At 46.6% G+C, this 25,394-nt stretch overlaps 2 protein-coding genes across 2 annotated transcripts; one reads left to right on the forward strand and one right to left on the reverse strand.

Moving 5' to 3' along the window:
• Positions 1 to 3,580: 3,580 nt before the first annotated feature.
• Positions 3,581 to 11,382, reverse strand: clpp (caseinolytic mitochondrial matrix peptidase proteolytic subunit). The gene is made up of 7 exons (XM_080216532.1): positions 11,248 to 11,382; positions 8,883 to 8,984; positions 8,432 to 8,503; positions 8,244 to 8,340; positions 6,256 to 6,443; positions 4,940 to 5,045; positions 3,581 to 3,851 (listed from the first exon to the last, which is right to left on the reverse strand). The coding sequence occupies exons 1-7, from the start codon at positions 11,266 to 11,268 to the stop codon at positions 3,691 to 3,693; spliced, it is 747 nt and encodes a 248-aa protein (XP_080072658.1). The 5' UTR covers positions 11,269 to 11,382; the 3' UTR covers positions 3,581 to 3,690.
• A 3,463-nt stretch (positions 11,383 to 14,845) lies between these two features.
• On the forward strand, positions 14,846 to 25,348 carry LOC145361046 (guanine nucleotide-binding protein G(I)/G(S)/G(O) subunit gamma-5-like). The gene is made up of 3 exons (XM_080216601.1): positions 14,846 to 15,011; positions 20,216 to 20,378; positions 22,585 to 25,348. Exons 1-2 carry the CDS (start codon positions 14,931 to 14,933, stop codon positions 20,339 to 20,341), a joined length of 207 nt encoding a protein of 68 aa, XP_080072727.1. The 5' UTR covers positions 14,846 to 14,930; the 3' UTR covers positions 20,342 to 20,378; positions 22,585 to 25,348.
• The last annotated feature ends 46 nt before the right edge of the window (positions 25,349 to 25,394 follow it).

The following is a 25,394-nucleotide window of genomic DNA, read 5'->3' on the forward strand; positions in this document are numbered from 1 at the left end:
GGAAGATTGCATCGATATAAAACAACATCCTTCACAAAACTAGTTTATCACCTTCAGCACAGTGGTTAGCACTCACAGCACCAGCAATCCAGGTTCAATTAATAAAAGCAAATTACTGCAGATGTGGAATCTGAAATCAAAAGAGAAAACACTAGAAAATCTCAGCAGGTCTGGCAGCATCCGTAAGGGGAGAAAAGAGTGACGTTTCAAATCCAGATGACCCTTTGACAAGCCCAAAAAGGCACAAAAAGTGGGAGATATTGAGAGAGAAAAAAAAAAGTTGAACCAAAAAAGGGGAAAAAAGGGAAGGAAAAGGGGGAGAAAAGGTGAGGAAAAGGGGACAAAATGGGGGGAGGGAGAGAGAGAGAAGAAAAATAAAGACAGATAAAGAAACATAAGGGAGAGAACAATTCTGGCCACAGGTCACCGACGAAAAAAATCTCTCCTCAATCTCCTTTATTCCAAAGTAACCAGCCTATACAATCCTCTTATCCTTAAGGTGCTTCAATCCAGGCAACATCCTGATGAATCTAAACTCTAACACCATCACATTCTTCCTGTAAGGTGGTGACCAAAGCTACGCACATACCCTTAAACTGCAACCAAAGTAGTGCTTTATACAACATCAAAATGCCTCAAATGCTCAGCAGCAATTGTGGGGAAAGGAACAAGAGTTAACATTTCAGCTCAATAGCCTTCCATCAGAATTCCAGCATCCACAGTACTGAGCTTTTGTGTTAATAAAATCATACAATCCTTACAAGGCAGAAGCAGGCCATTCAGCCCATCAAGTCTGCACACACTCTGACAGAGCACATTACTCAGGCCTACCCCTAACCTACACATATTTGGACACTTAGGAGCAATTAAACATGGCCAATCCACATAACCTACCAATTTTTGGACACTAAGGGACAATTTACCCTAGCCAATCCACCCAACCTGTACACATACATACTTCTAACACAACTTGTATGTTCTTTATGCCTCACAGCAGAAGCAAACTGCTTCTGAACAAGCGACAGATCAGCCATGATCTTATTGAATGGCAGGGCAGGCTCGAAGGGCTAGATGGCCTACTCCTGCTCCTATTTCTTATGTTCTGACAAGGGAGCTGTGGGCACAGAGAAGGTCACTCCACACTCCCCTAGTCTGGGACCCAGATGCAGCAACTTGGCCTCAGTGTCCTGGTTACTCAAGGACAGAGCCTGAGGTAGGCCTCTAATCACTCAGGAGCATTCAATCCCCAGCTGCCCTTCAAACTCACCCCTATCCAGCCACTCCCTGAGAGGTTCCTCCAAGCCCTCCCCACCACTTTAAACCTCCCTCCATAACAACCCACACCCCTCTCTATTGGCAGTGCTCATTGGACCACACCCATTGCCATCCCTCCAATCAACAACTCTCGAGGGAACTATCTGACCAATGGGAGAGGTTGTTGCAGGTGTGCAGGCACACCGCTCCATGTGCATCCTGGGAGTTGTAGTTCCTCTCTGCAGCCTCCACTCACACTGCCCCATGTGGCAGGAGGTTCACTGAGCACAGGCAGCTAGAGACCAAGCCTGCAGGTTTCTACCTAATACATAGTGAGCAAACACCAATTTGCATTTATAGTGCCCCTTTCAATGCGTCCCAAAGCAAATTAGCGGTCAGTGAAGCATCAAATTAGATGGGGAGTATTTTTATTTAATTCTTAATTTTCTTTTCTGTATGTTTTCCTCTCTCTCAATCTATTTTCCTTCTGTTCCTGTGCCCAATCTTACTTTAACTCACCCTCATTCCCTCAGTTCTGAACTTACCCTCCCCTGTCAATGTCTTAATGAATCTTAAACACTTTAATTGCATCACCCATTCTATACACAAGGTAATACAATACTAATCTAGGCAACCTGGCCTTACAAATTAAACCATTTCATAGAATCCCTATAGTGCAGAAGGAAAGCGTTCAGCCCATCGAATCCACCCCAACGTCTTTGCGAGGTCCACCCCATGCCCCATAACCCCACGCATTGCAAGTAATGTGCTGAGATGGATAGAAAGCTGGTTACCAGATAGGAAGCAAAGAGTTGCATAATGAGCCTTTTTCTGATTGGCAGTCAGTGACTTCTGCAGGAATCTGAGCTTGGACCCCAACTGTTGACATATTATACTAATGATTTGGAAGATGGAACTGAATGTATTATTTCCAAATTTGCAGATGGTATAAAGTTGGATGGGAGGGTGAGCTGTGTGGAGGATGCAGAGATGCTTCAGTGTTTGTTCAGGCTGAGTGTGTGGGTATCTGCATGGCAGATACAGTATAATGTGGATAAATGTGATGTTATCCACTTTGGTAGCAAGGAAGGCAGATTATTACTAGAATGGGTGTAAATTGAGAGAGGTGGATACTCAGTGAGACCTTAGTGTCCTCGTGTATCGGTTGCTGAAAGTAAGTGTGCAGGCAGTAAAGAAGGCAAATTGGCCTTCATAGCGAGAGGATTTGAGTATAGGAGTAGGGATGTTTTGCGGCAATTATACAGGGCGTTGGTGAGCCCACTGAATCTACACTGACTCTCTGACACAGCATCTTACCCAGGCCCTCTCCCTTATCCTATCACCATAGACCCACACATCTCCCATGCTTAATCTATCTAATCACGATAGCACAGTGGTTAGCGCTGCTGTCTCCCAGCATCAGGGACCCATGTTCGCTTTTCAGCTTGGGTCACTGTGTGTGTATAGAGTCTGCACATTCTCCCCCGTGACTGCGTGGGTTTCCTCCCATAGTCCAAAAGACGTGTGGTTAGGTGCATTGGCGGTGTTAAATTCTCCCTCAGTGTACCCAAACAGGCACTGGAATGTGGTGACTAGGGGATTTTCACAGTACCTTCATTGCGGTGTTAATATAAGCCTACTTGTGACACGAATAAATAAATAAACATTGACTCTAAAGCTTTACCAACACTAACAGGCAATTTATTATGGCCAATCCAGCTAATTTGTACATCTTTGGAGTGTGGGAGGAAACCCACACAGATACGGGGAGAATGTGCAAACTCCACACAGTCAGTGACCCAAGGCCAGGAGTTGAACTCGGGTCCCTGGCGCTGTGAGATTAAGCATGGGAAATGTGTGGGGTTATGGGGATAGAGTGGGGTAAAGAGGGCCTGGGTAAGCTAATCAAACAGAGTCGGCGCAGACTCAGTGGGCCGAATGGCTTCTTCTGCACTGTCGGGATTCCTTGTGCTCAGTAGACAGTAGAACAGGACATTCTGAAAAGATACAAAGCATAATCAAAAGGAAGTCTTATATTTATATAGTGCCTGAAAGCAGCTTACATCCAGTGAAGTACTTGTTCAAAGTACGGTCACTGTAGTGTAGGAAATGTGGCAGCCAATTTGTACACAGCAAGATCCCACAAACAGCAATGTAACAACAATCAGAGAACCTGTTTTTGTGGATGTTGTTTGAGGGATGAATGTTGTCTAAGACACTAAAAAAACCACTCAGATTCCAGCTATGGAAACAGGCGCCTGAGAGAGCCAACTGAACTTCTGTTTAATACCTTAACCCAAAGGAAAACAGCGCAAGATTCAACAAATTTGTTACAAAGGTTTTATACAAATATTTTATTGGGTAAATAGATGACTCTGGAACTAGAGGCTAGAAGGAGAGATTGAACTAATGTTCAGTCAGTTGGCCCCGTACAGTTCAGGGTTCAGGGGAACCTGACGACTTTGCGTTGTTGTCTTTATGAACGAGTTGTGGTTCGTCCTCCCCGTCCTGCGGGGGATGAACGAGGACCTTGTCAATGATTCCGAATTCTTGTGCTTCCACTGGGCTCATGTACCGATCCCGCTCCATTGCTCCTTCTGTAAAAACACCACAGTGGTGATGGGATTGTACCAGTGACCTGGTGACTTGCAGCATTCAGTCATGCACAGTTCCCAAACACACACACAATCTGCTCAGTCAGACATATTGTACACACTGTTTACCATCACTGTGCCAGCAATTACAAAAGATGCCAAATAAACTGTATCAGTAGCAGTGGCTATCTTGGGCAGTTTGATGCTTGACAACCTTTTAGAAGACTTCTAATTCACTCTCTTTCCCTTACTGTACCATACACTGTAGCAACTTGCCTTCGAAACCAGTTTACAAACCCATAACCTCTACCACCCAGAAGGACAAGGGCAGCAGACACATGGGCTCACCACCACCTGCAAGTTCCCCATCAAACTTAACACCATCTGGACTTGGTCTTGGAAAGGATCCAGAGGAGGTTCACAAGAATGATCCCTGGAGTGAAGAGCTTGTCGTAGGAGGTTGAGGACTCTGGGTCTGTACTCATTGGGAGTTTAAAAGGGTGGGGGGGGGGGGGGGGGATCTTATCGAAAAAACAAAACAAAGAACAAAGAACAACACAGCACGGGAAACAGGCCCTTCGGCCCAACGAGCCCATGCCGCCATCTTAACAAAGCATTTTTCCTACACCTCCCTTGACCCGTGTCTATGCTTACAGAAACTTACAGAATACTGTGAAGCCTGGATAGAGTGAGCATGGACAGGATGATTCCACTAGTAGGAAAAACTAGAACCAGAGGGCACAACCTCAGACTAAAGGGACGATCCTTTAAAACAGAGATGAGGAGAAATTTCTTCAGCCAGAGAGTGGTGAATCTGTGGAACTCTTTGCTGCAGAAGGCTGTGGAGGCCGGGTCATTGAGTGTCTTTCAGACAGAGATAGATAGGGTCTTGATTAATAAGGGGATCAGGGATTATGGGGAAAAGGCAGGAGAATGGGGATGAGAAAAATATCAGCCATGATTGAATGGTGGAGCAGACTCGATGGGCCGAGTGGCCTAATTCTGCTCCTATGTCTTATGGAACATCATCACTGGAGTGCCGCAGATTGTTCTTGTAATACAAACTAATTGAAATTAAATCAAGCACTTACCAATCACCGACAGAATCTGCTTCGTGTGCTTGGCATAAATGTTATTGATCTGCCTTTTGATTTTGAGAATCTCCTCAGCCTGTATAGCGATGTCAGTCGCCTGACCCTGTGAAGGAGGCAGCAAAACCAGCCATCAGATTCATTCCTGAAAGTTAGTGCTCCCTCGGCATTCAATTCTCAAAACTTCTCTCCTCTCTCTCCACACTTCCTGTGTAACGGGAGCGTGCCACAATTTCCAGCCATTAATTCAGCCAGAGAATCCCTACAGTGCAAGAGGCCGCCTTTCACCCATTGAGTCTGCACCAGCTCTCCCACAGAGCCCTAACTCCATAACCCTCGGGTGGCACTGTGCTTAGCATTGCTGTCTCAGTGCCAGGGACAAGGGTTCGATTCCCAGCTTGAGTCACTGTTTGTGTGGAGTTTGCACGTTCTCCCTGTGTCAGCATGGGTCTCCTCCTGCTGCTCCGGTTTCCTCCCACGGTTTGAAAGATGTGCGGGTTAGGTGGATTGGCTGTGCTAAATTGCCCCTTAATGTCAGGGTGACTAGCTCGGGTAAATACATGGAGTTATGGGGATGGGTGGGATTGTGGTTGGTGCAGACTCAATGAACCAAATTACCTCCTCCTGCATTTTAGAATTCTATGACTCCACATATTTACCCTGTTAAATCCCCTAGCCTACACATCTTGGGACATTAAGGAGCAATTTAGCATGGCCAGTCTACCTAACCTGTACATCTTTTGGACTGTGGGAGGAAAGGGAGCACCTGGAAGAAACCCACGTAGACACAGGGAGAATGTGCAAACTTCACACAGATACGCAAGGCTGGAAATGAACCCGGGTCCCTGGCACTGTGAGGCAGCACTGCTAATCACTGTGCCACCGCAATGTGCATTTGTCCTGGATAAATCTGGAGTAAAAGATCCACAGAAACCTAGAACTCTCTCTCTCACCACTGAGGCTGGGGTCAACTGAAAATATCAAAGCTGACACCAATCTGTTTTGGATGGTTAAGGGTATTAACATAAATGGAAACAAAGCAGTTAAGATGCAGATCAGCCAAGATCTCATTCAAAGATGGAACAGGATGGAAGAGTCAATTGGCCTTCCCCTGTTGACATCACTTATCACTGAATCTGAACACAGAGGGTTTGAACCTTGCTCCTAGGCATAAGGACAGATGGAACTGGCATCTTCTAGAGACATTAAACCAAAACAACTTGTTCCTTTCATCGAAGGATCATACTTCTAAAGAAATGGGTGTAATAGGAATAGATCAAACAACACAGAGCTGGGGAACAGAACCCGGTACTTACAGAGGCCCCTCCGGAGGGCTGGTGAATCATGATGCGTGCGTTAGGCAGGGAATGCCTCATGCCCGGGCAGCCTGCAGCCAGGAGCAGGGAGCCCATGCTGGCAGCCTGCCCGACACACCATGTGGAGATGGGGTTCAGGATGTACTGCATGGTATCATAAATAGCCAGGCCAGCAGTCACCACGCCACCTACACAGGGGAGACGAGAGACAAACACCATCACTGAACAGCAATCACACAACAATCGAGTGGGGTGGGGGCAGTACCCCAGAGGGAGTGACACCGAGGATGAGGGGGGTGGGGGCTGGTACAGCCTGGTGTCCATTCTGCTCAGACCTATTCAACATCTCTGCTTTCCCCACCATTCCCAGTATATCGGCATCAAGATAGTTTCTTTCTCTCTCCAAGGAATGGAGCCTTTCCCTTTCTGTTCTACTCCGCATCCGCCTGGTGTTATTCATTGGCTCACTTTAACCCCCCCAACCCCTCACCTCCCATGGTGGCAGAGGTTAGCACTGCTGCCTCACAGCGCCAGGGACCAGGGTTCGATTCCTGGCTTGGATCACTGTCTGTGCAGAGTCTGCACGTTCTCCCTGTGTCTACATGGGTTTCCTCTGGGGGCTCTGGTTTCCTCCCACAGTCCAGAAGATGTGCAGGTTAGGTAGATTGGCCACGCTAAATTGCTCCTTAGTGTCAGGGGACTAGCAGGGTAAATGCCTAGGGTTATGGGGATGGGGCCTGGGTGGGATTGCAATCAATGCAGACTTGATGGGTCGAATGGCCTCCTTCTGCACTGTGGGATTCTATGATTCTCCCCCTTCCTCAATAACGCAGGAGTGACAACACCTGACGATAAGGAGAAAAAATGACATCGATTTCAGAATGGCCCAAAGTGCTTTGCAAACAATGAAACATTCCTGCCTTGTAGTGACTGTTACAGTGTAGGAAATTAGCACACAGCAAGCCCCCACGAACTGCATTGTGATAATGAACTGATAGTCCTTTTCAGCAATGTTAATCCTCAAATCCTGACAGTGCAGAAGGAGGCCATTTGATCCATCCAGCTTGCACCAACAACTATCCCACCCAGGCCTTATCCCTGTAACCCCACCCTACTGATTGAGGCCATGCTAAAATTGTCCCTTAGTGTCAGGGGGTCTAGCTAGGGTCCATGTATGGAGTTACAGGGATAGGGGTGGGTGGGATTGTGGTCAGTGCAGACTTGATGGCCCAAATGGCGTCTTTCTGCACTGTAGGAGTCTATGATTCTCCCGACACTAAGGGGCAATTTACTATGGCCAAACCACCTAACCTGCACATCTTTCAGTCTGTGGGAGGAAACCGGAGCACCCGGAGGAAACCCATGCAGACACGGGAAGAATGTGCAGTGACCTAAGCCGGGAATCAAACCCGGGTCCCTGGTGCTGTGAAGCAGCAGTGCTGAACACTGTGCCACCGTGTTTTGGTTGAAGGATGAAAATATTGGCCTAGGGGATAACTGTGCTTTTCTCTGAAATTGCACCAGGGGATCTTTGACACCCAGAGAGAGCAGACAGTGTGTCACGTCCAAAAATGCGGGACCTCCGACAGACCCACGTTCGTCCAGCCTGGATTTGGTGTTCAAGGTCTCTGCAGTGAAATTTAAACCTGCTGATACAAATGTGCCAGTGCTCACTCAGTCACAGCTGATGCCAAACCTGGCTCTGGGAATCCTGTATGTTGTATTGAAGCGTGGGGAGCAGAACCTGCGAATAGGGACTTACAGCACAGAAACACGCAAAATAAAAACTCATCCAACCTCAGAAGACACTGATCTATCATAGACCTCGTGAAACGCGGTTAGAACCACTGGCTCCGCTTCTCCCTGGCTGGTGATGGGTAGTTGTGAACATAAAAGAAGGGCAGGTAGTGACGGGAGTGAGGTCCTCGTGAAACTGTCCCCAGGAATCTTCTAAAGGACCTACACAGAGACAGGGGGAGCAAGCTCACCTGGGCTGTTAATGTACATGTGGATTGGCTTCTTGTTACTCTCTGACTGCAGGAACAGGAGCTGTGCGATCACCAGACTGGCGACAGTGTCATCTATCTGAGATGAAGATGGAATTATTCAACTCAAGCAAGGCATTCGTGGGAGGAAAAAAAAACACTGGAGCATTAAAAAAAATAGCTCTACTTACAGGCCCCATGACACAAATAATTCTTTCCCTTAACAATCTGGAATAGATATCGTAAGCTCTCTCTCCGCGGCCCTGTGAAGGCAAGAGAAGGATTAAAAACTCAGAAAGTACACAAGTTGGACATTCCGTTCGATCGAAACGAGGGAAGCCCAGGATGATTCCAACACAGGAGACTATGGGGGGGAGTTTTTCTGTAGTGGACAGGGGTGTCCACTACATGTTCTCCCCGTGTCTGCATGGGTTTCCTCCAGGGGCTCTGGTTTCCTCCCACAGTCCAAAGATGTGTGGGTTTGGTACATTGGCCGTGCTAAATTGACCCTTTCGTGTCAGGGGACTAACCAGGGTAAATGCATGTGGATATGGGGAAATCGGGCCTGGGTGGGTTTGTGGTCAGTGTAGACTCGATGGGCCGAATGGACTCCTCCTGCACTGTAGGGATTTTATGACTCACTGTCTGCTCGATGACGATGGGAATTAGTGGGTGGCTACAGCTTGACGTCTGGTGAATCTTCCTGCATCCTGTTATCAGCTGTCCGGAATGCTGGACTAGCGTCTAAATAATAAATAGATATAAAGAAATGGTGATAAATATTACAATACATTTAACAAGGTGTTACACACCAAGCACTTACTGATTCAAACCCCTGCACTTTCCCCTCAGTGCCTATTCCTTCTTCTCACCCCAAGTTACGATTATAAGAGTCACTAGACCATACCTGAGAAGTTTACTTTATTACCTGACCCCAAAAGCATCAATATTGCCACTAAGATCACTCAATCATCCAACCTTTCAGCACAGAAGGAGGCCATTCAGCCCACTGTATCTGTGCCTGCTCTTTGGCAGAGTTATCCATCTGTCCCTTTCCCCCACAGTCATGTTGGTCTCACTGGATAATCATTCGGGGCTCCAATTGTGACATCCCGCCCTCTGCTCTAGTTCAAACTTAAACCGTGATCTTTCTGGTTTCTAGATCAGTGCTGCAGCAGGCACTGTTTAATCTGTGAACTGCAGCCATGGGGAAATATCTACTCTGTCAGAAATGTGTATGTTTCAGTGAGATAATCTCTCGTTCTTCTAAACGCCAGAGAATATCGATCCAATTTACCAATAGGACAACCCTCCCAATCCAGCAACCCACCATGGCACGGTAGCACAGTAGTTAGCACAGCTGCCTCACAGCGCCAGAAACCTGAGTTCGATTACCAGCTTGCATCACTGTCTGTGTGGAGTTTGCACATTCTCCCCGTGTCTGTGTGGATTTCCTCCGGGTGCTCCAGTTTTCTGCCATATCCTGAAGGGCGTGCTGGTTAGATACACCAACCCCAACAGGCACCAGAGTGTGGCGACTCGGGGAATTTCACAGTAACTTCATTGCTTACATTGTTAATGTAAGCCTTACTTGTGACTAATAAATAAACTTTACTTTAATCTAATGAATCTGCCTCCAGTGTGAGTCTAACTTTTATTAAACATGGAGACCAAAACTGCACACAGATGTGGTCCCAGTAAAACCCTGTATAGTTGTAGTAAATTTTTTTTCCTGTACTCCATTGCCCTTGCAGTAAAGATCAGCATGCCATTCGCCTTCCTAATTGCTTGCTGCACCTACGTGCTAACTTTGTGTTCTCTGTACAAGTACACCCAGTCCCTGAAGATCAACATTTACTAGATTCTCAACTTTCGAAAAACATTCTGCTTTTCCATTGTTAAGACGAAAGTAAAAACCCGACACTCCATTTGGAACCCTATTGCCTGGTCACTAGGATGGCACGTTGGCACAGTGGTTAGCACAGATGCCTCAAAGCACTAGGGATCCGGATTCGATTCCGGCCTCAGGTCACTGTATATGGAGTCAACACATTCTCCCCATGACTGCGTGGGTTTCCTCCAGGTGCTCTGGTTTTCTCCCATAGTCCAAAAGACCTGTTGGTTACGTGGATTGGCCGTGCTAAATTCTCCCTCAGTGTACTCAAACAGATGCCGGAGTATGGCGACTAGGGGATTTTCATAGTAACTTCATTGCAGTGTTAATGTAAGCCTACTTGTGACTAATAAATAAAATAAACTTACAAACACTTAACCTGGCTATGTCTCTATGCAGCCTCCTCACAGCCTGTATTCTCACTTGGTTCTGTATCTATTTTATATTCTAATACATTGCACTAGCTGTTGTGGTGATTGTTGCAGGGAGGGGAGCAGAGGAGAGAGGGAGAATGATTATTGGAAACCATGAGGCAAACTCAGACTCCAGACACCACAGGGAGGCAGCAGACTAGACAGACAAGCGTCAAGAGACTTTGATAACTCCGGTTTTGCAGAATCGCAGAATTGTTACAACACAGAAGGCCATTTGACCCATTGTGTCTCTTCGAATCAGCCACTCACATAGTGCCATCCTCCCGCCTTCTCCCCGTAACCCTGCACACTCTCAGCACACTGGCACTGCTGCCTCACAGCGCCAGGGACCTGGGTTCGATTCCTGGCTTGGGTCACTGCCTGTATGGAGTCCGCACATTCTGCCCATGTCTGTGTGGGTTTCCTCTGGGTGTTCCGGTTTCCCCCCACAGTCTAAAGATGTACGGGTTGGGGTGCATTGACCCGAGCAGGCGCCAGAGTGTGGCAACTAGGGGATTTTCACAGCAATTTCATTGCAGTGTTAATGTAAGCCTACTTGTGACACTAATAAATAAACTTTACTTCTTGTAACGTTTGCATTTGATGCAAGTCTGTTCCCCCTCCTCCTTTTGCCCCGATTGCCCCACTGTCTTCCCCCTTTACTGCCCCCCCATTCCCCTTTACTCCCCCAGTCTCTCACCCTCAGCCTCTGAAGCAGCATCTTGCCTCCCTCTGACCTCCGACCCGGAAGTCCCGCCGCAGACCGGAAGTGGCCTCACCATGGCAACGCGGCCCAGTTGGAAGCAGCGGCGGCAGCCTGCGAGAGGGAGAGGGTTAAACCCGGGGTGGTGGGGGGCGAAATACCCCGCAAATACTAACCACCTCCCACAGACCGCCATCGATTAGGTAACCATTTAAATAGCTCACAATGTCCTGCTTCATTCCCCACAGCGGCGAAGCGGAGCTTTGGGCCGACCACAGAGTAGCGCGGAGTTTCCATTGAGAGGCTGCAGCATCAGATCATCCATCACCTAATAAGGAATTAGCACCTTCTGTGTGTGTGTGTGCGTGTGCTGGGGGAGGGAAGAAAAGTCTGATAAAGGAGAATAAATAATCTTGAAGGTCAAGTTTAAACTTTATTTAATTTTAATGTCAGAAAAAAGACGATATTTCAGGAACAGAATGCTTATTGGTCGTGGGCAGCGAAGGTCAGAGTTTCAGTTTTAAGGAAATGTGTAATCTGGTATGCTTGATGCCTCCACCACATTTTTTTTCAAAGTTTTAAAGCTTATTTATTAGTGTCAGAAGTAAGACTTACATTAACGCGACAATGAACTTACTGTGAAAATCCCCCCCATCGCCTGTTCCGGTACACTGAAGGAGAATTTAGAACAGCAAATGCATCTAAAGTTAAAATTTATTCATTGGTGTCGTAAGTAGGCTTACATTAACATGGCAATGAGGTTACTGTGAAAATTTCCCCATTGACACACTCCGGCACCTGTCTGGGTACACTGAGGAAGAATTTAGCATAGCCAATGCACCTGAAGTTATTTATTAGTGTCATAAGTAGGCTTACATTAATATGCAATGACATTACTGTGAAAATCCTCTAGTAAGGGTGCATTGAGCCAAACAGGTGCCGGACTGTGGCGGCTAGGGGAATTTCACAGTAACGTCATTGCAGTGTTAATGTAAGCCTTACTTGTGCCTAATAAGTAAACTTTACTTTAGTAGCCACACTCTGGTGTCTGTTTGGATGCACTGCGGGAGAATTTACCTCGGCCAATGCCCCTAACCAGCGCGTCTTTTGGATTGTAGGAGGAAACCCACGCAGACACAGGGGAGAATGTGCAGGCTCCACACAGACAGTGACCCAAACCAGGAAGCATTTGTGATATAGGAAACATGGCAATTGGCAAATTTCCACAAACAGCAGTGAGATAATCACCAAATAATCTGTTTCAATAATGTTGATTGAGGGATAAATATTAGCCAGGACACTGGGAAGTACTCCCCTGCTCTTTAAAATATTGCCACTATGGGATGTTTTAACATCCTCTTGAATGGGTACATGGAGGAAGTGGTTTTAAAAGTCTCCGTTGAGAGTTAGCACCTCTGACAGTGTGCCAATCCTTCAGCACTATGCTGTTGTTAGATTGAAGAGACGTTAGTTAACCAGAGGATTGGTTAGTGATGTGGAGCGATGCCAAAAGCGTCGGTTCAATTCCTGTACCGGCTGAGGTTATACACGAAGGCCCCACCTTCTCCACCCTACCCCTCGCCTAAGGTATGGTGACCCTCAGGTTAAATCACCCCATCTCAGCTCTCTCTCTCTTTCTCTCTCAAAACATAGAATCCTGCAGTGCAAGAGCAAGCCATTCAGTCCATCAAGATTGCACTGATGACAATCTCACACAGGCTCTATCCCTGTGACACCACGTATTTACCCTGCTAATCCTCTGACACTAAGGGGTAATTTAGCATAGCCAATCCACCTAACCTGCACATCTTTAGAGTTCGGGGAGAGCAGATTATGGTCCTTGGGGTTTTGGTGAGTTTTTGATTGTTGGATTGGATTTGAGAATAGCGAGGCATCTTGAGAGGAATTGCTTGATAGAGCAGACGCAGCACGGTTTCCTTAAAGGGAAGTCGTGTCTGACAAATTTACTGGAGTTCTATGAGGATGTGTCTAGGGCGGTGGATAGAGGAGAGCCGGTGGATGTGGTCATTCTGGATTTTCAGAAGGCGTTTGACAAGGTACCTCACAGGAGGTTATTGCAGAAGGTCAGGGGACATGGAGTTGGGGGTAGGGTGTTAGCGTGGATAGAGGATTGGTTGTCAAATAGGAGGCAGAGAGTGGGGGTCAATGGGTGCTATTCGGATTGGCGAATGGTGACTAGTGGAGTGCCCCAGGGGTCGGTGCTGGGGCCTCAGCTATTTACCATTTATATAGATGGTCTGGAGGAGGGAACCGAGTGTAGGGTGTCGAAATTTTCTGATGACCCCAAGATTGGAGGAAAGGCAAATTGTGCGGAGGGTGTGGAGAGTCTACAGAAGGATCTAGATAGGCTGGGCGAATGGGCCAGGAAATGGCAAATGGAATTTAATGTTGGCAAGTGCGAGGTGGTCCACTTTGGTAGGAATAATGGTAGGAAGGATTACTACTTACGTGGCGAAAAACTGCAGCAGGCGACGGTGCAGAGGGACCTTGGGGTCCTTGTGCATGAGTTGCAAAAACCCAGCTTGCAGGTGCAGCAGGTGGTCAGGAAGGCGAATGGGATGCTGGCCTTCATCGCGAGGGGGATTGAATATAAAAGTAGGGAGGTCTTGCTGCGGCTGTATAGGGCATTGGTGAGGCCGCAGCTGGAGTACTGTGTGCAGTTTTGGGCGCTGTACTTACGCAAGGATATTTTGGCCTTGGAGGGAGTGCAGAGGAGGTTTACTAGGCTGATGCCGGAGTTGAGGGGGTTGAGCTATGAGGAGAGGCTGAATAAACTAGGCTTGTACTCGTTAGAGTTTAGAAGAATGAGGGGAGATCTCATTGAGACGTATAAGATGATGAATGGGATGGATAGGATAGAGGTGGAGAGACTCTTCCCGCTCAAAAAAGACAATAGGACTAGGGGGCACAGCCTCAAGATAAAAGGGGGGCGGTTTAGAACGGAGTTGAGGAGGAACTTCTTCACTCAAAGGGTGGTGAATCTCTGGAATTCTCTGCCCGTTGAAGTGGTGGAGGCTGCCTCGCTAAATATTTTTAAGACGCGGGTTGATGGGTTTTTGATAGGAGAGGGGATTAAGGGTTATGGGGAGAGGGCGGGAAAGTGGAACTGAGCAGCGACAGATCAGCCATGATCTTATTGAATGGCGGGGCAGGCTCGAAGGGCTAGATGGCCTACTCCTGCTCCTATTTCTTATGTTCTTATGTTAAGGGTTTTGGGGAGAGGGCGGGAAAGTGGAACTGAGCAGCGACAGATCAGCCATGATCTTATTGAATGGCGGGGCAGGCTCGAAGGGCTAGATGGCCTACTCCTGCTCCTATTTCTTATGTTCTTATATTAAATGATGACTTTTGTTGGCACTTAAAGAAATGGGATCACGCTGATTTTAATAAAACACTAAACATAGAACATTACAGCACAGTACAGGCCCTTCGGCCCTCGATGTTGTGCCGACCAGTGGAATCAATCTAATGACCCTCTAACCTAAACTATTCCAATGTTATCCAAATAATAGTGCCAGTGAACAGAATGATCATATTTTACTGTATCTGAAATCTATTGGACCCTAACCATGGGAAAGGACGTATTGGCCATCTGGGTGTGGACTTGCTAACTTGGTTAACTTTTCTTTGGGGTGGGAAGATCTTTGCTGCATTGAAACATGTCGAACAGCAACGGTGTCCCGCTGATGCAGAAAGTGGTGGAGCAACTGAGGCTGGAGGCCAGCCTGGAAAGACTCAAGGTGAGAAGCAGGGACCTGCTTTAGGGGGTAGTAAGCTTAAGCAACAGAATTGAGAGCAAAGTTATAGATCATGGAATAAAAGGAACAGTACCAACATGGATATGGAATTGGCTGAATGACAGGAAACTGAGTGGTTGTTTATAAGATCCGGGTGGGAGGGGGGAGGGGGGAGGGGGGAGGGGAGGGGGGGTGGAGGGGGAGGGTTGGTGAGGGGGGAGGGGAGGGGGGTGGAGGGGGAGGGAGGGAGGAATAGTTCAGGGAGGAGAGGGGTAGGGGGGGGGAGGAGGAGGAGGGGGGAGGGAGGGAGGAATAGTTCAGAGAGGAGTTTCCCAGAAATTGGTGTGAGAAACCCTGCTCTTGGATTTTGCTGCACAGCTCACAATTTCACAATCTGCAGACGACACGAAACGTGGAAGTGAGTGAACCATGGGGATAATGTAAACCAAGACACAGACATGTCGGTGTAATGGGCAGAGAATTGGCAGATGAAAGTTAATACAGTTATTTGTTTTGATAGGAAGAATGCAGAGAAACAATATTAAACAAAGGGTACCGTTTTAAAGGGTGTCTGTGTGCAGAAATCATTGGAGGTGGCAGGGCAAGTTGAGGGAGTGGTTAATAAGGTATACAGCACTTTATTTATAGGGCATTGAATACAAAAGGAAGGAGATTGTGTTAATGATGTGGAGATGTTGGCGTTGGACTGACATGGGCACAGTAAGAAGTCTCACAACACCAGGTTAAAGTCCAACAGGTTTATTTGGAATCACAAGCTTTTGGAGCATTGCTCCTTCATCAGGTGATGAAGGAACAGTGCTCCGAAAGCTTGTGATTCCAAAAAAACCTATCAGACTTTAACCTGGTGTTGTAAAACACTGGTTTTGCCTCAACTGAAGCATTGCATCCAGTTCTGGACATCACACTACAGGGAGGATGTTTGAAGTTTGTTGATTAGTGTCGCAAGTCGTCTTACATTAACACTGCAATTAAGTTACTGTAAAAATCCTCTTGTCACCACACTCTGGCGCCTGTTCGGGTACACTGAGGGAGAATTTAGCGTGGCCGATGCACCTAATCAGCATGTCTTTCGGACTGTGGGAGGAAATTGGAGCACCTGGTGGAAACCCACGCAGACATGGGGAGAACGTGCAAACTCCACACAGTCAGTGTCCCAAGCTGGGAATCAAACCCGGGCCCCTGGCATTGTGAGGAAGCAGTGCTAACCACTGTGCCACTATGATGTAAAGGTACTTGAAAGAGTACAGAAAAGATTCACGAGACTGGTTCCAGAGATGAGAAACTTAAGTTACCTCGGTAGATTGGAAAGGTTCTTAAAGAGAAAGTTGAGAGGAGATTTAAATGAGGGATGCGGACATATTAGAGAGGAAGAGACAGTTCCCATTGGCGGAAGGATTGAAAACAAGAGGGCACAGAGTTAAGGTAATTGAGAAAGAGTAGTAATAGGGACGTGAGGAGAAACACTTTCACACAGCAAGTGGTTAGAATCCAGAATGCACTCCCTGGGCGTGTGGTGGAGGCAGGGTCATGTGAGCCTTTCAAAATGGAATGTCTGTGTGGAGTTTGCACGTTCTCCCTGTGTCTGCGTGGGTTTCCTCCAGGTGCTCTGGTTTCCTCCCACAGTCCAAGGGTGTATGGGTTCGGTGGATTGGCCAGGCTCAATTGCCCCTTCGTGTCAGGGGGATTAGGATAAATCCGTGGGGTGATGGGGAGAGGGCCCGGGTGGGACTGTTGTCGGTGCAGGCACGATGGGTTGAAAGGCCTCCATCTGCACTATAGGGGTTTTATGGTTCTATAGCATTGGATCATTATCTGATGGGGGATATTTGTGAGGCTGTAGGGGAAAAACAAGGGAGTTGCGTTGGGCGAATTACTCCTTCAAGTGAGCCAGCAGAGACATAATGGACCAAATGGCCTCCTTTTGTGCTGTAACAGTTCTGTGAATGTGCTGCCATCAGGGCTTGCTGCTGATTGAACTCGGAAACAAAGATGCTCAGTGTCTGCCTGTCCGCTCATGGTCATGTGTGAAGCATAAAGTAAGGCGCGCAGTTCATCATCGTTTGGGTTCAGTCCAGGAATTAAAACAGTGAGTGAACTGTGCTGACTCCTCACTGACATCTCTTGACTTTAGATCCTTGCCCCTCCAATATTTTGTAAACTCCACATAACGTTGACTATTTTTCATAAGACCATAAGACATATGAGCAGAATTAGGCCACTCGGCCCATCGAGTCTGCTCAGCCATTCAATCATGGTTGATATTTTTCTCATCCCCATTGTTCTGCCTTTTCTCCATATCCCCTTATCAATAAGGAACGTATCTATCTCTGTCTTAAAGACACTCAATGACCCGGCCTCCACAGCCTTCTGCGGCAAAGAGTTCCACAGATTCACCACTTTCTGGCTGAAGAAATTTCTCCTCATCTCTATTTTAAAGGATCGTCCCTTTAGCCTGAGGTTGTGCCCTCTGCTTCTAGTTTTTCCTACTCGTGGATACGCCCTCTCCATGTCCACTCTATCCAGGCCTCGCAGTATCCTGTAAGTTTCAATAAGATCTCGCCTCATCCTTCTAAAGTCAGTGCAGATGCAGAGTCCTCAACCGTTCCTCGTACGACAAGCTCTTCATGCCAGGGATCATTCCTGTGAACTTCTTCTGGACCCTTTCCAAGGCCAGCACATCCTTCCTTAGATATGGGGCCCAAAACTGTTCACAGTACTCTAAACGGGGTCTGACCAGAGCCTTACACACCTCAGAAGTATATCCCTGCTCTTGTATTCTAGCCCTCTCAACATGAATGCTAACATTGCATTTGCCTTCCTAACTGCCGACTGAACCTGCATGTTAATCTTAAGAGAATCTTGAACACTGATTCCCAAATCCCTTTGTGTTTCTGATTTCCTAAGCATTTTCCCATTTAGAAAATAGTCTATGTCTTCCTTCCAAAGTGCATAACCTCACACCTTTCTGCATTGTATTCCAGCTACCCCTTCTTTGCCCACTCTCCAAACCTGTACAAGTCCTTCTGCAGCTCCTCTGCTTCCTCAATACTACCTGTCCCTCTACATATCTTTGCATCATCTGCAAACTTAGCAACAGTGCCTTCAGTTCCTTCCTCCAAGTCATTAATGTATGGTGTGAAACGTTGTTGTCCCAGCACTGACCCCTGAGGCACACTACTAGTCACCGGCTGCCATCCTGAAAAAGACCCCTTCATCCCCACTCTCTCTGCCTTTTGCCAGTCAGCCAATCCTCTATCCATGCCAGGATCTTACCCTTAACACCATGGGCACTCAACTTATTTAACAGAATTCTGTACAGCACTTTTCAAAGGCTTTCTGGAAATCTAAATAAATCACATCCACTGGTTCTTCTTTATCTAATTTCCTTGTTACCTCCTCAAAGAACTCTAACAGAATTGTCAGACATGATCTCCCCTTGACAAAGCCGTGCTGACTCAGTCATTCTTTACCATGCACAGCCGGTAAGGAGGGTGGATAAAGCAGAATCCCACCTATTATTTGTTTGTCCCCTTCCTCTCCTCTTGCCGACGGCCCATATTGGGGAACAGACCTTGAGCTATTGGCCGGGTCCTTCCTCCCCCTCCCCATTTCTCATGTAAGGGAGCAGATAGCAGCTGTCCTCAGGTTATTTAACCAAGGGGGGGGGGCATCACATTTCAACATAACCTCAATAACCTCCACCAATGGGAAGAGGAAGCAACTTTTCAGCCCCTCGAGTCTGTCATGCCATTCAGTTAAGTTCCCATCCAGTCGGGGAACACTTCAGCAGTCAAGAACATTCAGCCTCCGATTTTGGGCTAAGCATTCTCCAAGGCTGCCTTCAACTCACACAACAACGCAGAATTGCCGACAGAGACTGATAGCCAAGTTCTGCACACAAGAACGGCCTCAACCAGGTTCATTCACTACATTGTAACTCCCACCATTTAGCCTGGGCTTGCAAAATCTGACTAATTGTCTGCCTTGAGACAATTCACACCTCTTTAACCTGTGCTTAGCCCTCTCTCCACTCGCACTGTCTGTCCCTGTAAAGCCTCGTATTTATTCTTCATATTCCAGTCTGTAATTATCTCGCAATTATGTCTCTGTCTATATATGCCGAGTTTGTGAACCTACCTTCACTCATCTGATGAAGAGGCAGTGCTGCGAAAGCTCGTCATTTCAAATAAACCTGTTGGACTTTAACCTGGTGTTGTGAGACTCCTTACTATTCAATTAGAAATCATGGCTGGTCTGTATCTTAACTCTACCTTCCGGCCTCGAATCTGTAACCTTAATCCTCTTGCCAAGAAAAATCCAGCAATCCCAATACTGAAAAGTTTAATTGAAACCCCCTTCACCCAATCCTCAACCTTCTTTTGTTGGAGAGTTTGTGTTTCCATCACTGTTTGTGTGATTGTGTTTCGGATTCAACACCAAAACAATCCCACTCCCTGAGGTTATGTTTCTTGTAATAAAATGTCCCCCAACGTGGGGATCAAAAAGCAGGGACTCAGGCTAACCTTTTCCCCTCCCCCTGCAAATCTTGTCTCAACTGAGAGAACCCTGTGACACCTAAGGGAGTTTGCAAACCAGAGCTGGGTGTGGCGGTGGCGGTGGGGGGGTGGGGGGGAGTGCAGTCTACACTGAGACTGGGAGGAAGAGCCAGTCACTTCCAACAAACACATTCCAGCATTGGCCACGCTGTGTGTACGATGGCTGCTTTCTTCCTATCTTAAAACGAGGAACCTCGATCTGCTGTTTGGTGGGATAATTAATGAGCTAAAGCTGTTTTCCTTCACTTGGAACATTCAGAGATGATGAGATGGACTATCAAGGTTGGACCTCGCAGAGGTGTAATTTTGGCTGTAAATTTCGGTTGTAATTGTATATAGGGTTATAAATTAGTACGGCTGCTTGATCTGTTGCATCTGTGGTAGTTCTTTTAAAATATGAATGTACAAAATGGGAGCAGAAGTAGGCCATTCAGCCCCTCAAATCTGCTCCACTGTTCAGTAAGACCATGACTGATCTGTTTGTGTTTCTAATTACCCATTCCCATCTTACCCCACCCCCTCCACGACGTACTGTAGCTCACACCCCTGTGGCCATCACATTCTGTAGCTCTCACCCTGGAGCCTTCATGTTAGTATTTTATCTATTTCATTCTAATGTGACCTTTCCAGGTTTCTCAGGCTTCCATGGATCTGAAAAACTTCTGTCTCCAGAACGCTCACAAAGATCTCCTGCTTACGGGGGTTCCATCCAACGATAATCCTTTCAGACCTCCAAAATCCTGCCTTCTGCTGTGAACCCCTCATGAGGCTTCGTACAGCTGTCCAGTAAATGGTAACAAAAGTTTAATATATTATAGCCTGTGTGCAAAAAAATATATTTTTGTATATTTACTAACATGGAGTGATTGATTTGACTTATTATTATCACGTGTATTAATATACAGTGTTTCTTGTGCAAAGCATACCATTCATAGAGAAGGAAAGGAGAGACTGCAGGATGTAGTGTTATAGTCATAGCTAGGGTGTGGAGAAAGATCAGCTTAGTGCAAGGTAGGTCCATTCAAAAGTCTGATGGCAGCAGAGAGGAAGCTGTTTTTGAGTCGGTCGGTACGTGTCTTTTGCATCTTTTTCCTGATGGAAGAAGGTGGAAGAGAGAATGTCCGGGGTGTGTGGGGCCCTGGTTATGCTGGCTGCTTTGCCGAGGCAGCGGGAAGTGTAGACAGAGTCAGTGAACAGGAGGCTGGTTTGAGTGATGGACTGGGCTCAGTACAACTACAGCTTTTGTAGTTGGGCTGAATGGCCTGATTCTGTGCCCTATATCCTCTGTCTTATTCCGTGATGAGAGATTGGACATGTGTAAGCTTCTTATTCCTTCTGTTCAATTCTACACTTCACTCTAAGTTTGCTTGATTTTGATTGTTTCTGGGATGTGAGCCTCACTGTCTCGGCCAGCATTTATTCCCATCCCTAATCACCCTTGAGTAGGTGGTGCTGAGCTCCCTCCTTGATCCACTGGTTGCCAGACCACGTGGGTGATATTAGGCAGGGCATTCCAGGATTCTGATCTAGTGACAGTGATAGAAAGACGATATATTTCCAAGTCAGGATGTTTGTGAATTGGAGAGGAACTAATGTTTCCAGACGCGTGCTGCTATTGTCCTCCTGGGCGATGGAGGTCACGAGTTTTGGAAGCTGATTTTGGTGGATCCTTAGTGAGTTGCTGCAGTGATCAATTGAGTGTAAGGGGATATATCAAGTATACAGAATTAGGTCACATATCAGTCATAATCTCATTGAACTGGCTCAGGGTCCGAATGGCCTCCTCCCATTCCTATACCTGATTGAATGGATAGGCTTGGGTTGTTTTCACTGGGGCAGAGAAAACTGAGGGGTGACCTCATTGAGGTGTACAAGATTATGAGGGACATGGACAGAGAGGATAGGGAGCAGCTTTCCCCTTAGCTGAAGGGTCAGTTACAAGGGCACATAGGTTCAAGGTGAGGGGCAAGTTTAGGGGGGATTTGAGGAAAACATTTTTACCCAGAGGGTGGTGAGGGTCTGGAATGCGCTGCCTGGGAGGATGGTGGGGGTGGGATGCCTCACATCCTATAAAAGGTGTTTGGATGAGTACTTGGCACATCGTAACATTCAGGGCTATGGATCTGGTAAAGTGCTGGTAAATGGGATTAAATGGGAGTTCAGGTGTTTCTCACGTGCTGGTGCAGAGTCGATGGGCTGAAGGGCCTCTTTACTGTGCAATTCCATGAATGTCCTGGGAACTCAGCACAGGGAAGTGGCATTCTTTAAAAAGTGTAATAAAGTTAATTTCACATTCCCTCAGCCGACATTGTTAGCATGATGCAAAGGAGAAGCAGTACACAGAGGGGGCTGGGAATTGGAAATGAACAGGAAATGCTCAGCAGATCAGGCAGCGTCCATGGAGAGAGACTAAGATAACGTTCCAGGCCAATTGCACACTTATTGAGGGAAAAGTCAAAGACCTGAAACGTTAACTCTGTTTCTCTCTTTACCGATGCTGCTGAGTATTTGCAGCATTTTCTATTTGCTGAGTATAGCATAGCCAATCAACCTAACCTAATCTTTGGACTGTGGGAGGAAACCCATGCAGACATGGGGAGAACGTACAGACTCCGCACAGACACTGACCCAAGGCTGGAATTGAACCCAGGTCCCTGGTGCCAAGAGGCAGCAGCGCTAACCACTGTGCCACTGAATGCTTTGGACTCCCAACATATTGGCTCATGGAACAGTAGGAGGCACCTATCATGGGTTGGTTCCAGTTGTAAATTGGGGCGTAACATTGCTGGGAGAGATTGAGGGGAGGGACATAGCAAAGCCATGAGGAAGTCCCTCAAGATATTGGCCACCATTTTTACAGATCACACAGCAGAGTGAGGTGTTCGCACAGTCTTGGTGCCTTTCTCTTTCTGTTCACAGAAGCTGCAGTCATTACTGCAGGAAGGAGACAGGTGAAGCAAAATAACATTCTAAAGTTGCCTTTGTTTGGTTTCCTTTAGGTCCATGTTTGATTAATTGAGGTATTGTGTAATCTTTGGGACGATCGTAATAAAGTCGTGAATGATACTCGACTGAAAGAGGATGACAAACACACCAGTACTGACGCATGCAACAACAGAACAGAAAACACTTTCACCTGTAACAGGGGGAAGAGAGAGTTGTTTGGGGCAAAGAGTTATTTACAGAAACTGGTTGAAGAATGATTAATTACACTCAATAAACTGATGTCAGGAAAGATATTGGAAATTACGAGAACGAAACTGGGCACTTGGTTTTGAATCATTCGACAAAATTACCAATCAGTGCTAAACTATTGCAGTAGTGAGCTCTCTGCTGGAGAGACAGGCCAGTATTCCAGCAGCATTTGGTGTTAAGAAGATGTTACAATGTGTACAACACTCAAAAGTTTCTATCGTTCCGGTCCTGAACACAAAGAAGTCAACCATTTCACTGAACATCAAAGAATCCGCTCCAAGACGTGCTCACCAGATTTTTGGGGAACGTCAGTTGCAGAATTGTGGACGAAATTAACAGGAGCCGAAAGGAAAAGCAAAGTACTGCAGATGCCGGAGATCGGAAATTAAAACGGAAAGTGCTGGGAGAAAGCTCAGCAGGTCTGTCCGTGTCGGTGGAGAGAGAAACAGAGTTAATGTTTCCAGTTCACGGCAATTCTTTTGTCATCCTGTTCCACTCAAAGCGTTAACTCTGAGCCTCTCCCTGCAGACGCTGCTGGACCTGCTGAGTTTCTCCAGCACTTTCTGTTCTTATTTTAAAAGACGCATATGGATGGTACAGAAATCTACAGGATTAAGACCTGCTCTTGAGTTGAGTCGCTTACTGTTTAGGAATGGTATGAAGAGTTATTTTCCTGTGTAAGTTCAGGAACTCTGTGTAAAAAAAAACGGAACGTTAGATAACGTATGTCCCTGCCCATCGCTGGTAGAATCTTAATGCTCGATCGTACTGATACCAAAGGTAAATTATTCTAGAATTGTAGAGAAGGTGGCCATTCAGCCCATCCTGCATGGTCTAGCTTTTTGGAAGAGCTCTCTGATCTGTTTTTGTAGTGCTGCACATTTACCTTTTTCAAGTATTTCCCAGTAACAGTATTGAGTCTGCATTTTCCCGATCATTACAACTCCCCACATTGATAAGAAACTCTCCTCACCTTGCCACGAGCTCTCTTGTCAATTACGTTAAATCTGGTTAATGACTTTCCTCTCAGTGGAGATGGTTTTTGTTGTTTTAGATTTTGTTGCACGTTTGTCACTTGGTAAATAAACAGCTTGTGACAAAAGATGGTGAACATACAAGAACTCACTCACCGTGCATTATAGACCTTCCACAGTCCCACAGGAAAGATTTCAACCTCCCACTATCACCGGTACAAAGTCCTCTCTTTACAGCCTCCTATTTATATTGTGTTGGGTGATTGGAAACATTAATATTAAACAGGCCAATTGGCTCAACTGCTTCATGCTGGTGTTCTCGCACCACATGTGCTGCCTCCTATCCCTTCTCCTCTCTCCTCAGCATTTCTTCTATTCCTTGTTCCCATGTGTTTCAAAGGCACCATCCCAGGCAGCACAGTGGTTAGCCCTGCTGCCTCACTGCACCAGGGACCCGGGTTCGATGCCTGGTTTGGATCACTGTCCGTGTGGAATTTGTTCTCCCTGAGTTTCCTCTGGGTGCTCCGGTTTCCTCCCAGTCTGAAAGATGTGCGGGTTTGAGGGATTGGCTGTGCTAAATTGCCCCTCAGAATCCAAGGATGTGTAGGTTACAGGGATTGGTCATGCTAAATTGCTCCTGTTAAGTGAATTGGCTCTACTAAATTGCCCCTTAGCGTTGGTGGGACTAGCTAGGGAAATGCATAGGATTTTAGGGATAGGGCCTGATGGGATTGTGTGATTGGTGCAGACTCTGATGGGCCAAATGGCCTCCTTCTGCACTGTGGGGATTCTATGATGATCCTAATCTAGTTTCTTCTTAAATGTATCTATGTTACTCACCACAACCACTCCATGCAGTCCTTGGGGACTTGGGCAGTCCTCGGGAAGTTGCATTGGTCACCATTCTTCCTTTGTGAGCTCTAAACGGTGGCAGTACAGTTTTACAGCTGATTCCCATCCCTGCTGCCCAGGTACTGAATGCTGGGGCACGCACCACACTGTAGGTCGATTGCAGATCATACATTTCCTTCTTTTAATGGCTATAGCTGTGTATATAAAGTTTTGAGATACTTGTTGATGTTTTCCAAGGAAATGGAGTTGGGCGCTCATTACCAATGCGAATAGATGGAGTTCAAATTTGCACAACGATTATGGAACTTGTTATCCATGACAGCAAGTTTCAATCTTATAGCTTTACAGATCTTACCCAAGAGTTAAAAGTCTTCCGAAGTTGTGTTTAAACTGTGCTTCCTCATGCCAAATGTGTCTGACACAAGGTGACCAAAGTCAGTGTCATAACCCATTCTCAAAGCCCCATCAATGCAGTGACCTGGGGATAATTTAGCCCCAAGGTCTCTCTGTCCCCAGCCCCACCTGTAGGAAATCCCTTGTTGACCTTTCCACCACGTGTAAGAATAGGGACACAGCATATAGGAACAGCATTGTGTACTACTGTACGTCATTAGTGTCCTGTGCTGAGAACACTATTAAATCAGTTTTAACTGCATCTTAAGCAGCAAAGTATCAGCTTTTTTTCCTGTGCCACAAATTGTAAAAGTGTACTTTAGTTATTAAAGGTTAACCAGAAAGTCAACTATTGTGTCATTAATGTTGAAGTTTCTAATCCAGTTCCGTTGCGG

This window comes from Carcharhinus amblyrhynchos, chromosome 33 (assembly GCF_965287045.1).
Source record: "Carcharhinus amblyrhynchos chromosome 33, sCarAmb.v2.hapA, whole genome shotgun sequence".
NCBI lineage: Eukaryota > Metazoa > Chordata > Chondrichthyes > Carcharhiniformes > Carcharhinidae > Carcharhinus > Carcharhinus amblyrhynchos.

Coding starts and splice junctions, on each gene's coding strand:
- clpp (XM_080216532.1), bottom strand. CDS start 11,268: ATGCTGCTTCAGAGGCTGAGG. Junction 6,444..8,243: donor CATGTACATTAACAGCCCAG/GTGAGCTTGCTC, acceptor TCCCCTGTGTAG/GTGGCGTGGTGACTGCTGGC. Junction 5,046..6,255: donor AGCCCTCCGGAGGGGCCTCT/GTAAGTACCGGG, acceptor CCTCCTTCACAG/GGTCAGGCGACTGACATCGC.
- LOC145361046 (XM_080216601.1), top strand. CDS start 14,931: ATGTCGAACAGCAACGGTGTCCCGCTGATGCAGAAAGTGGTGGAGCAA. Junction 15,012..20,215: donor CCAGCCTGGAAAGACTCAAG/GTGAGAAGCAGG, acceptor TGACCTTTCCAG/GTTTCTCAGGCTTCCATGGA.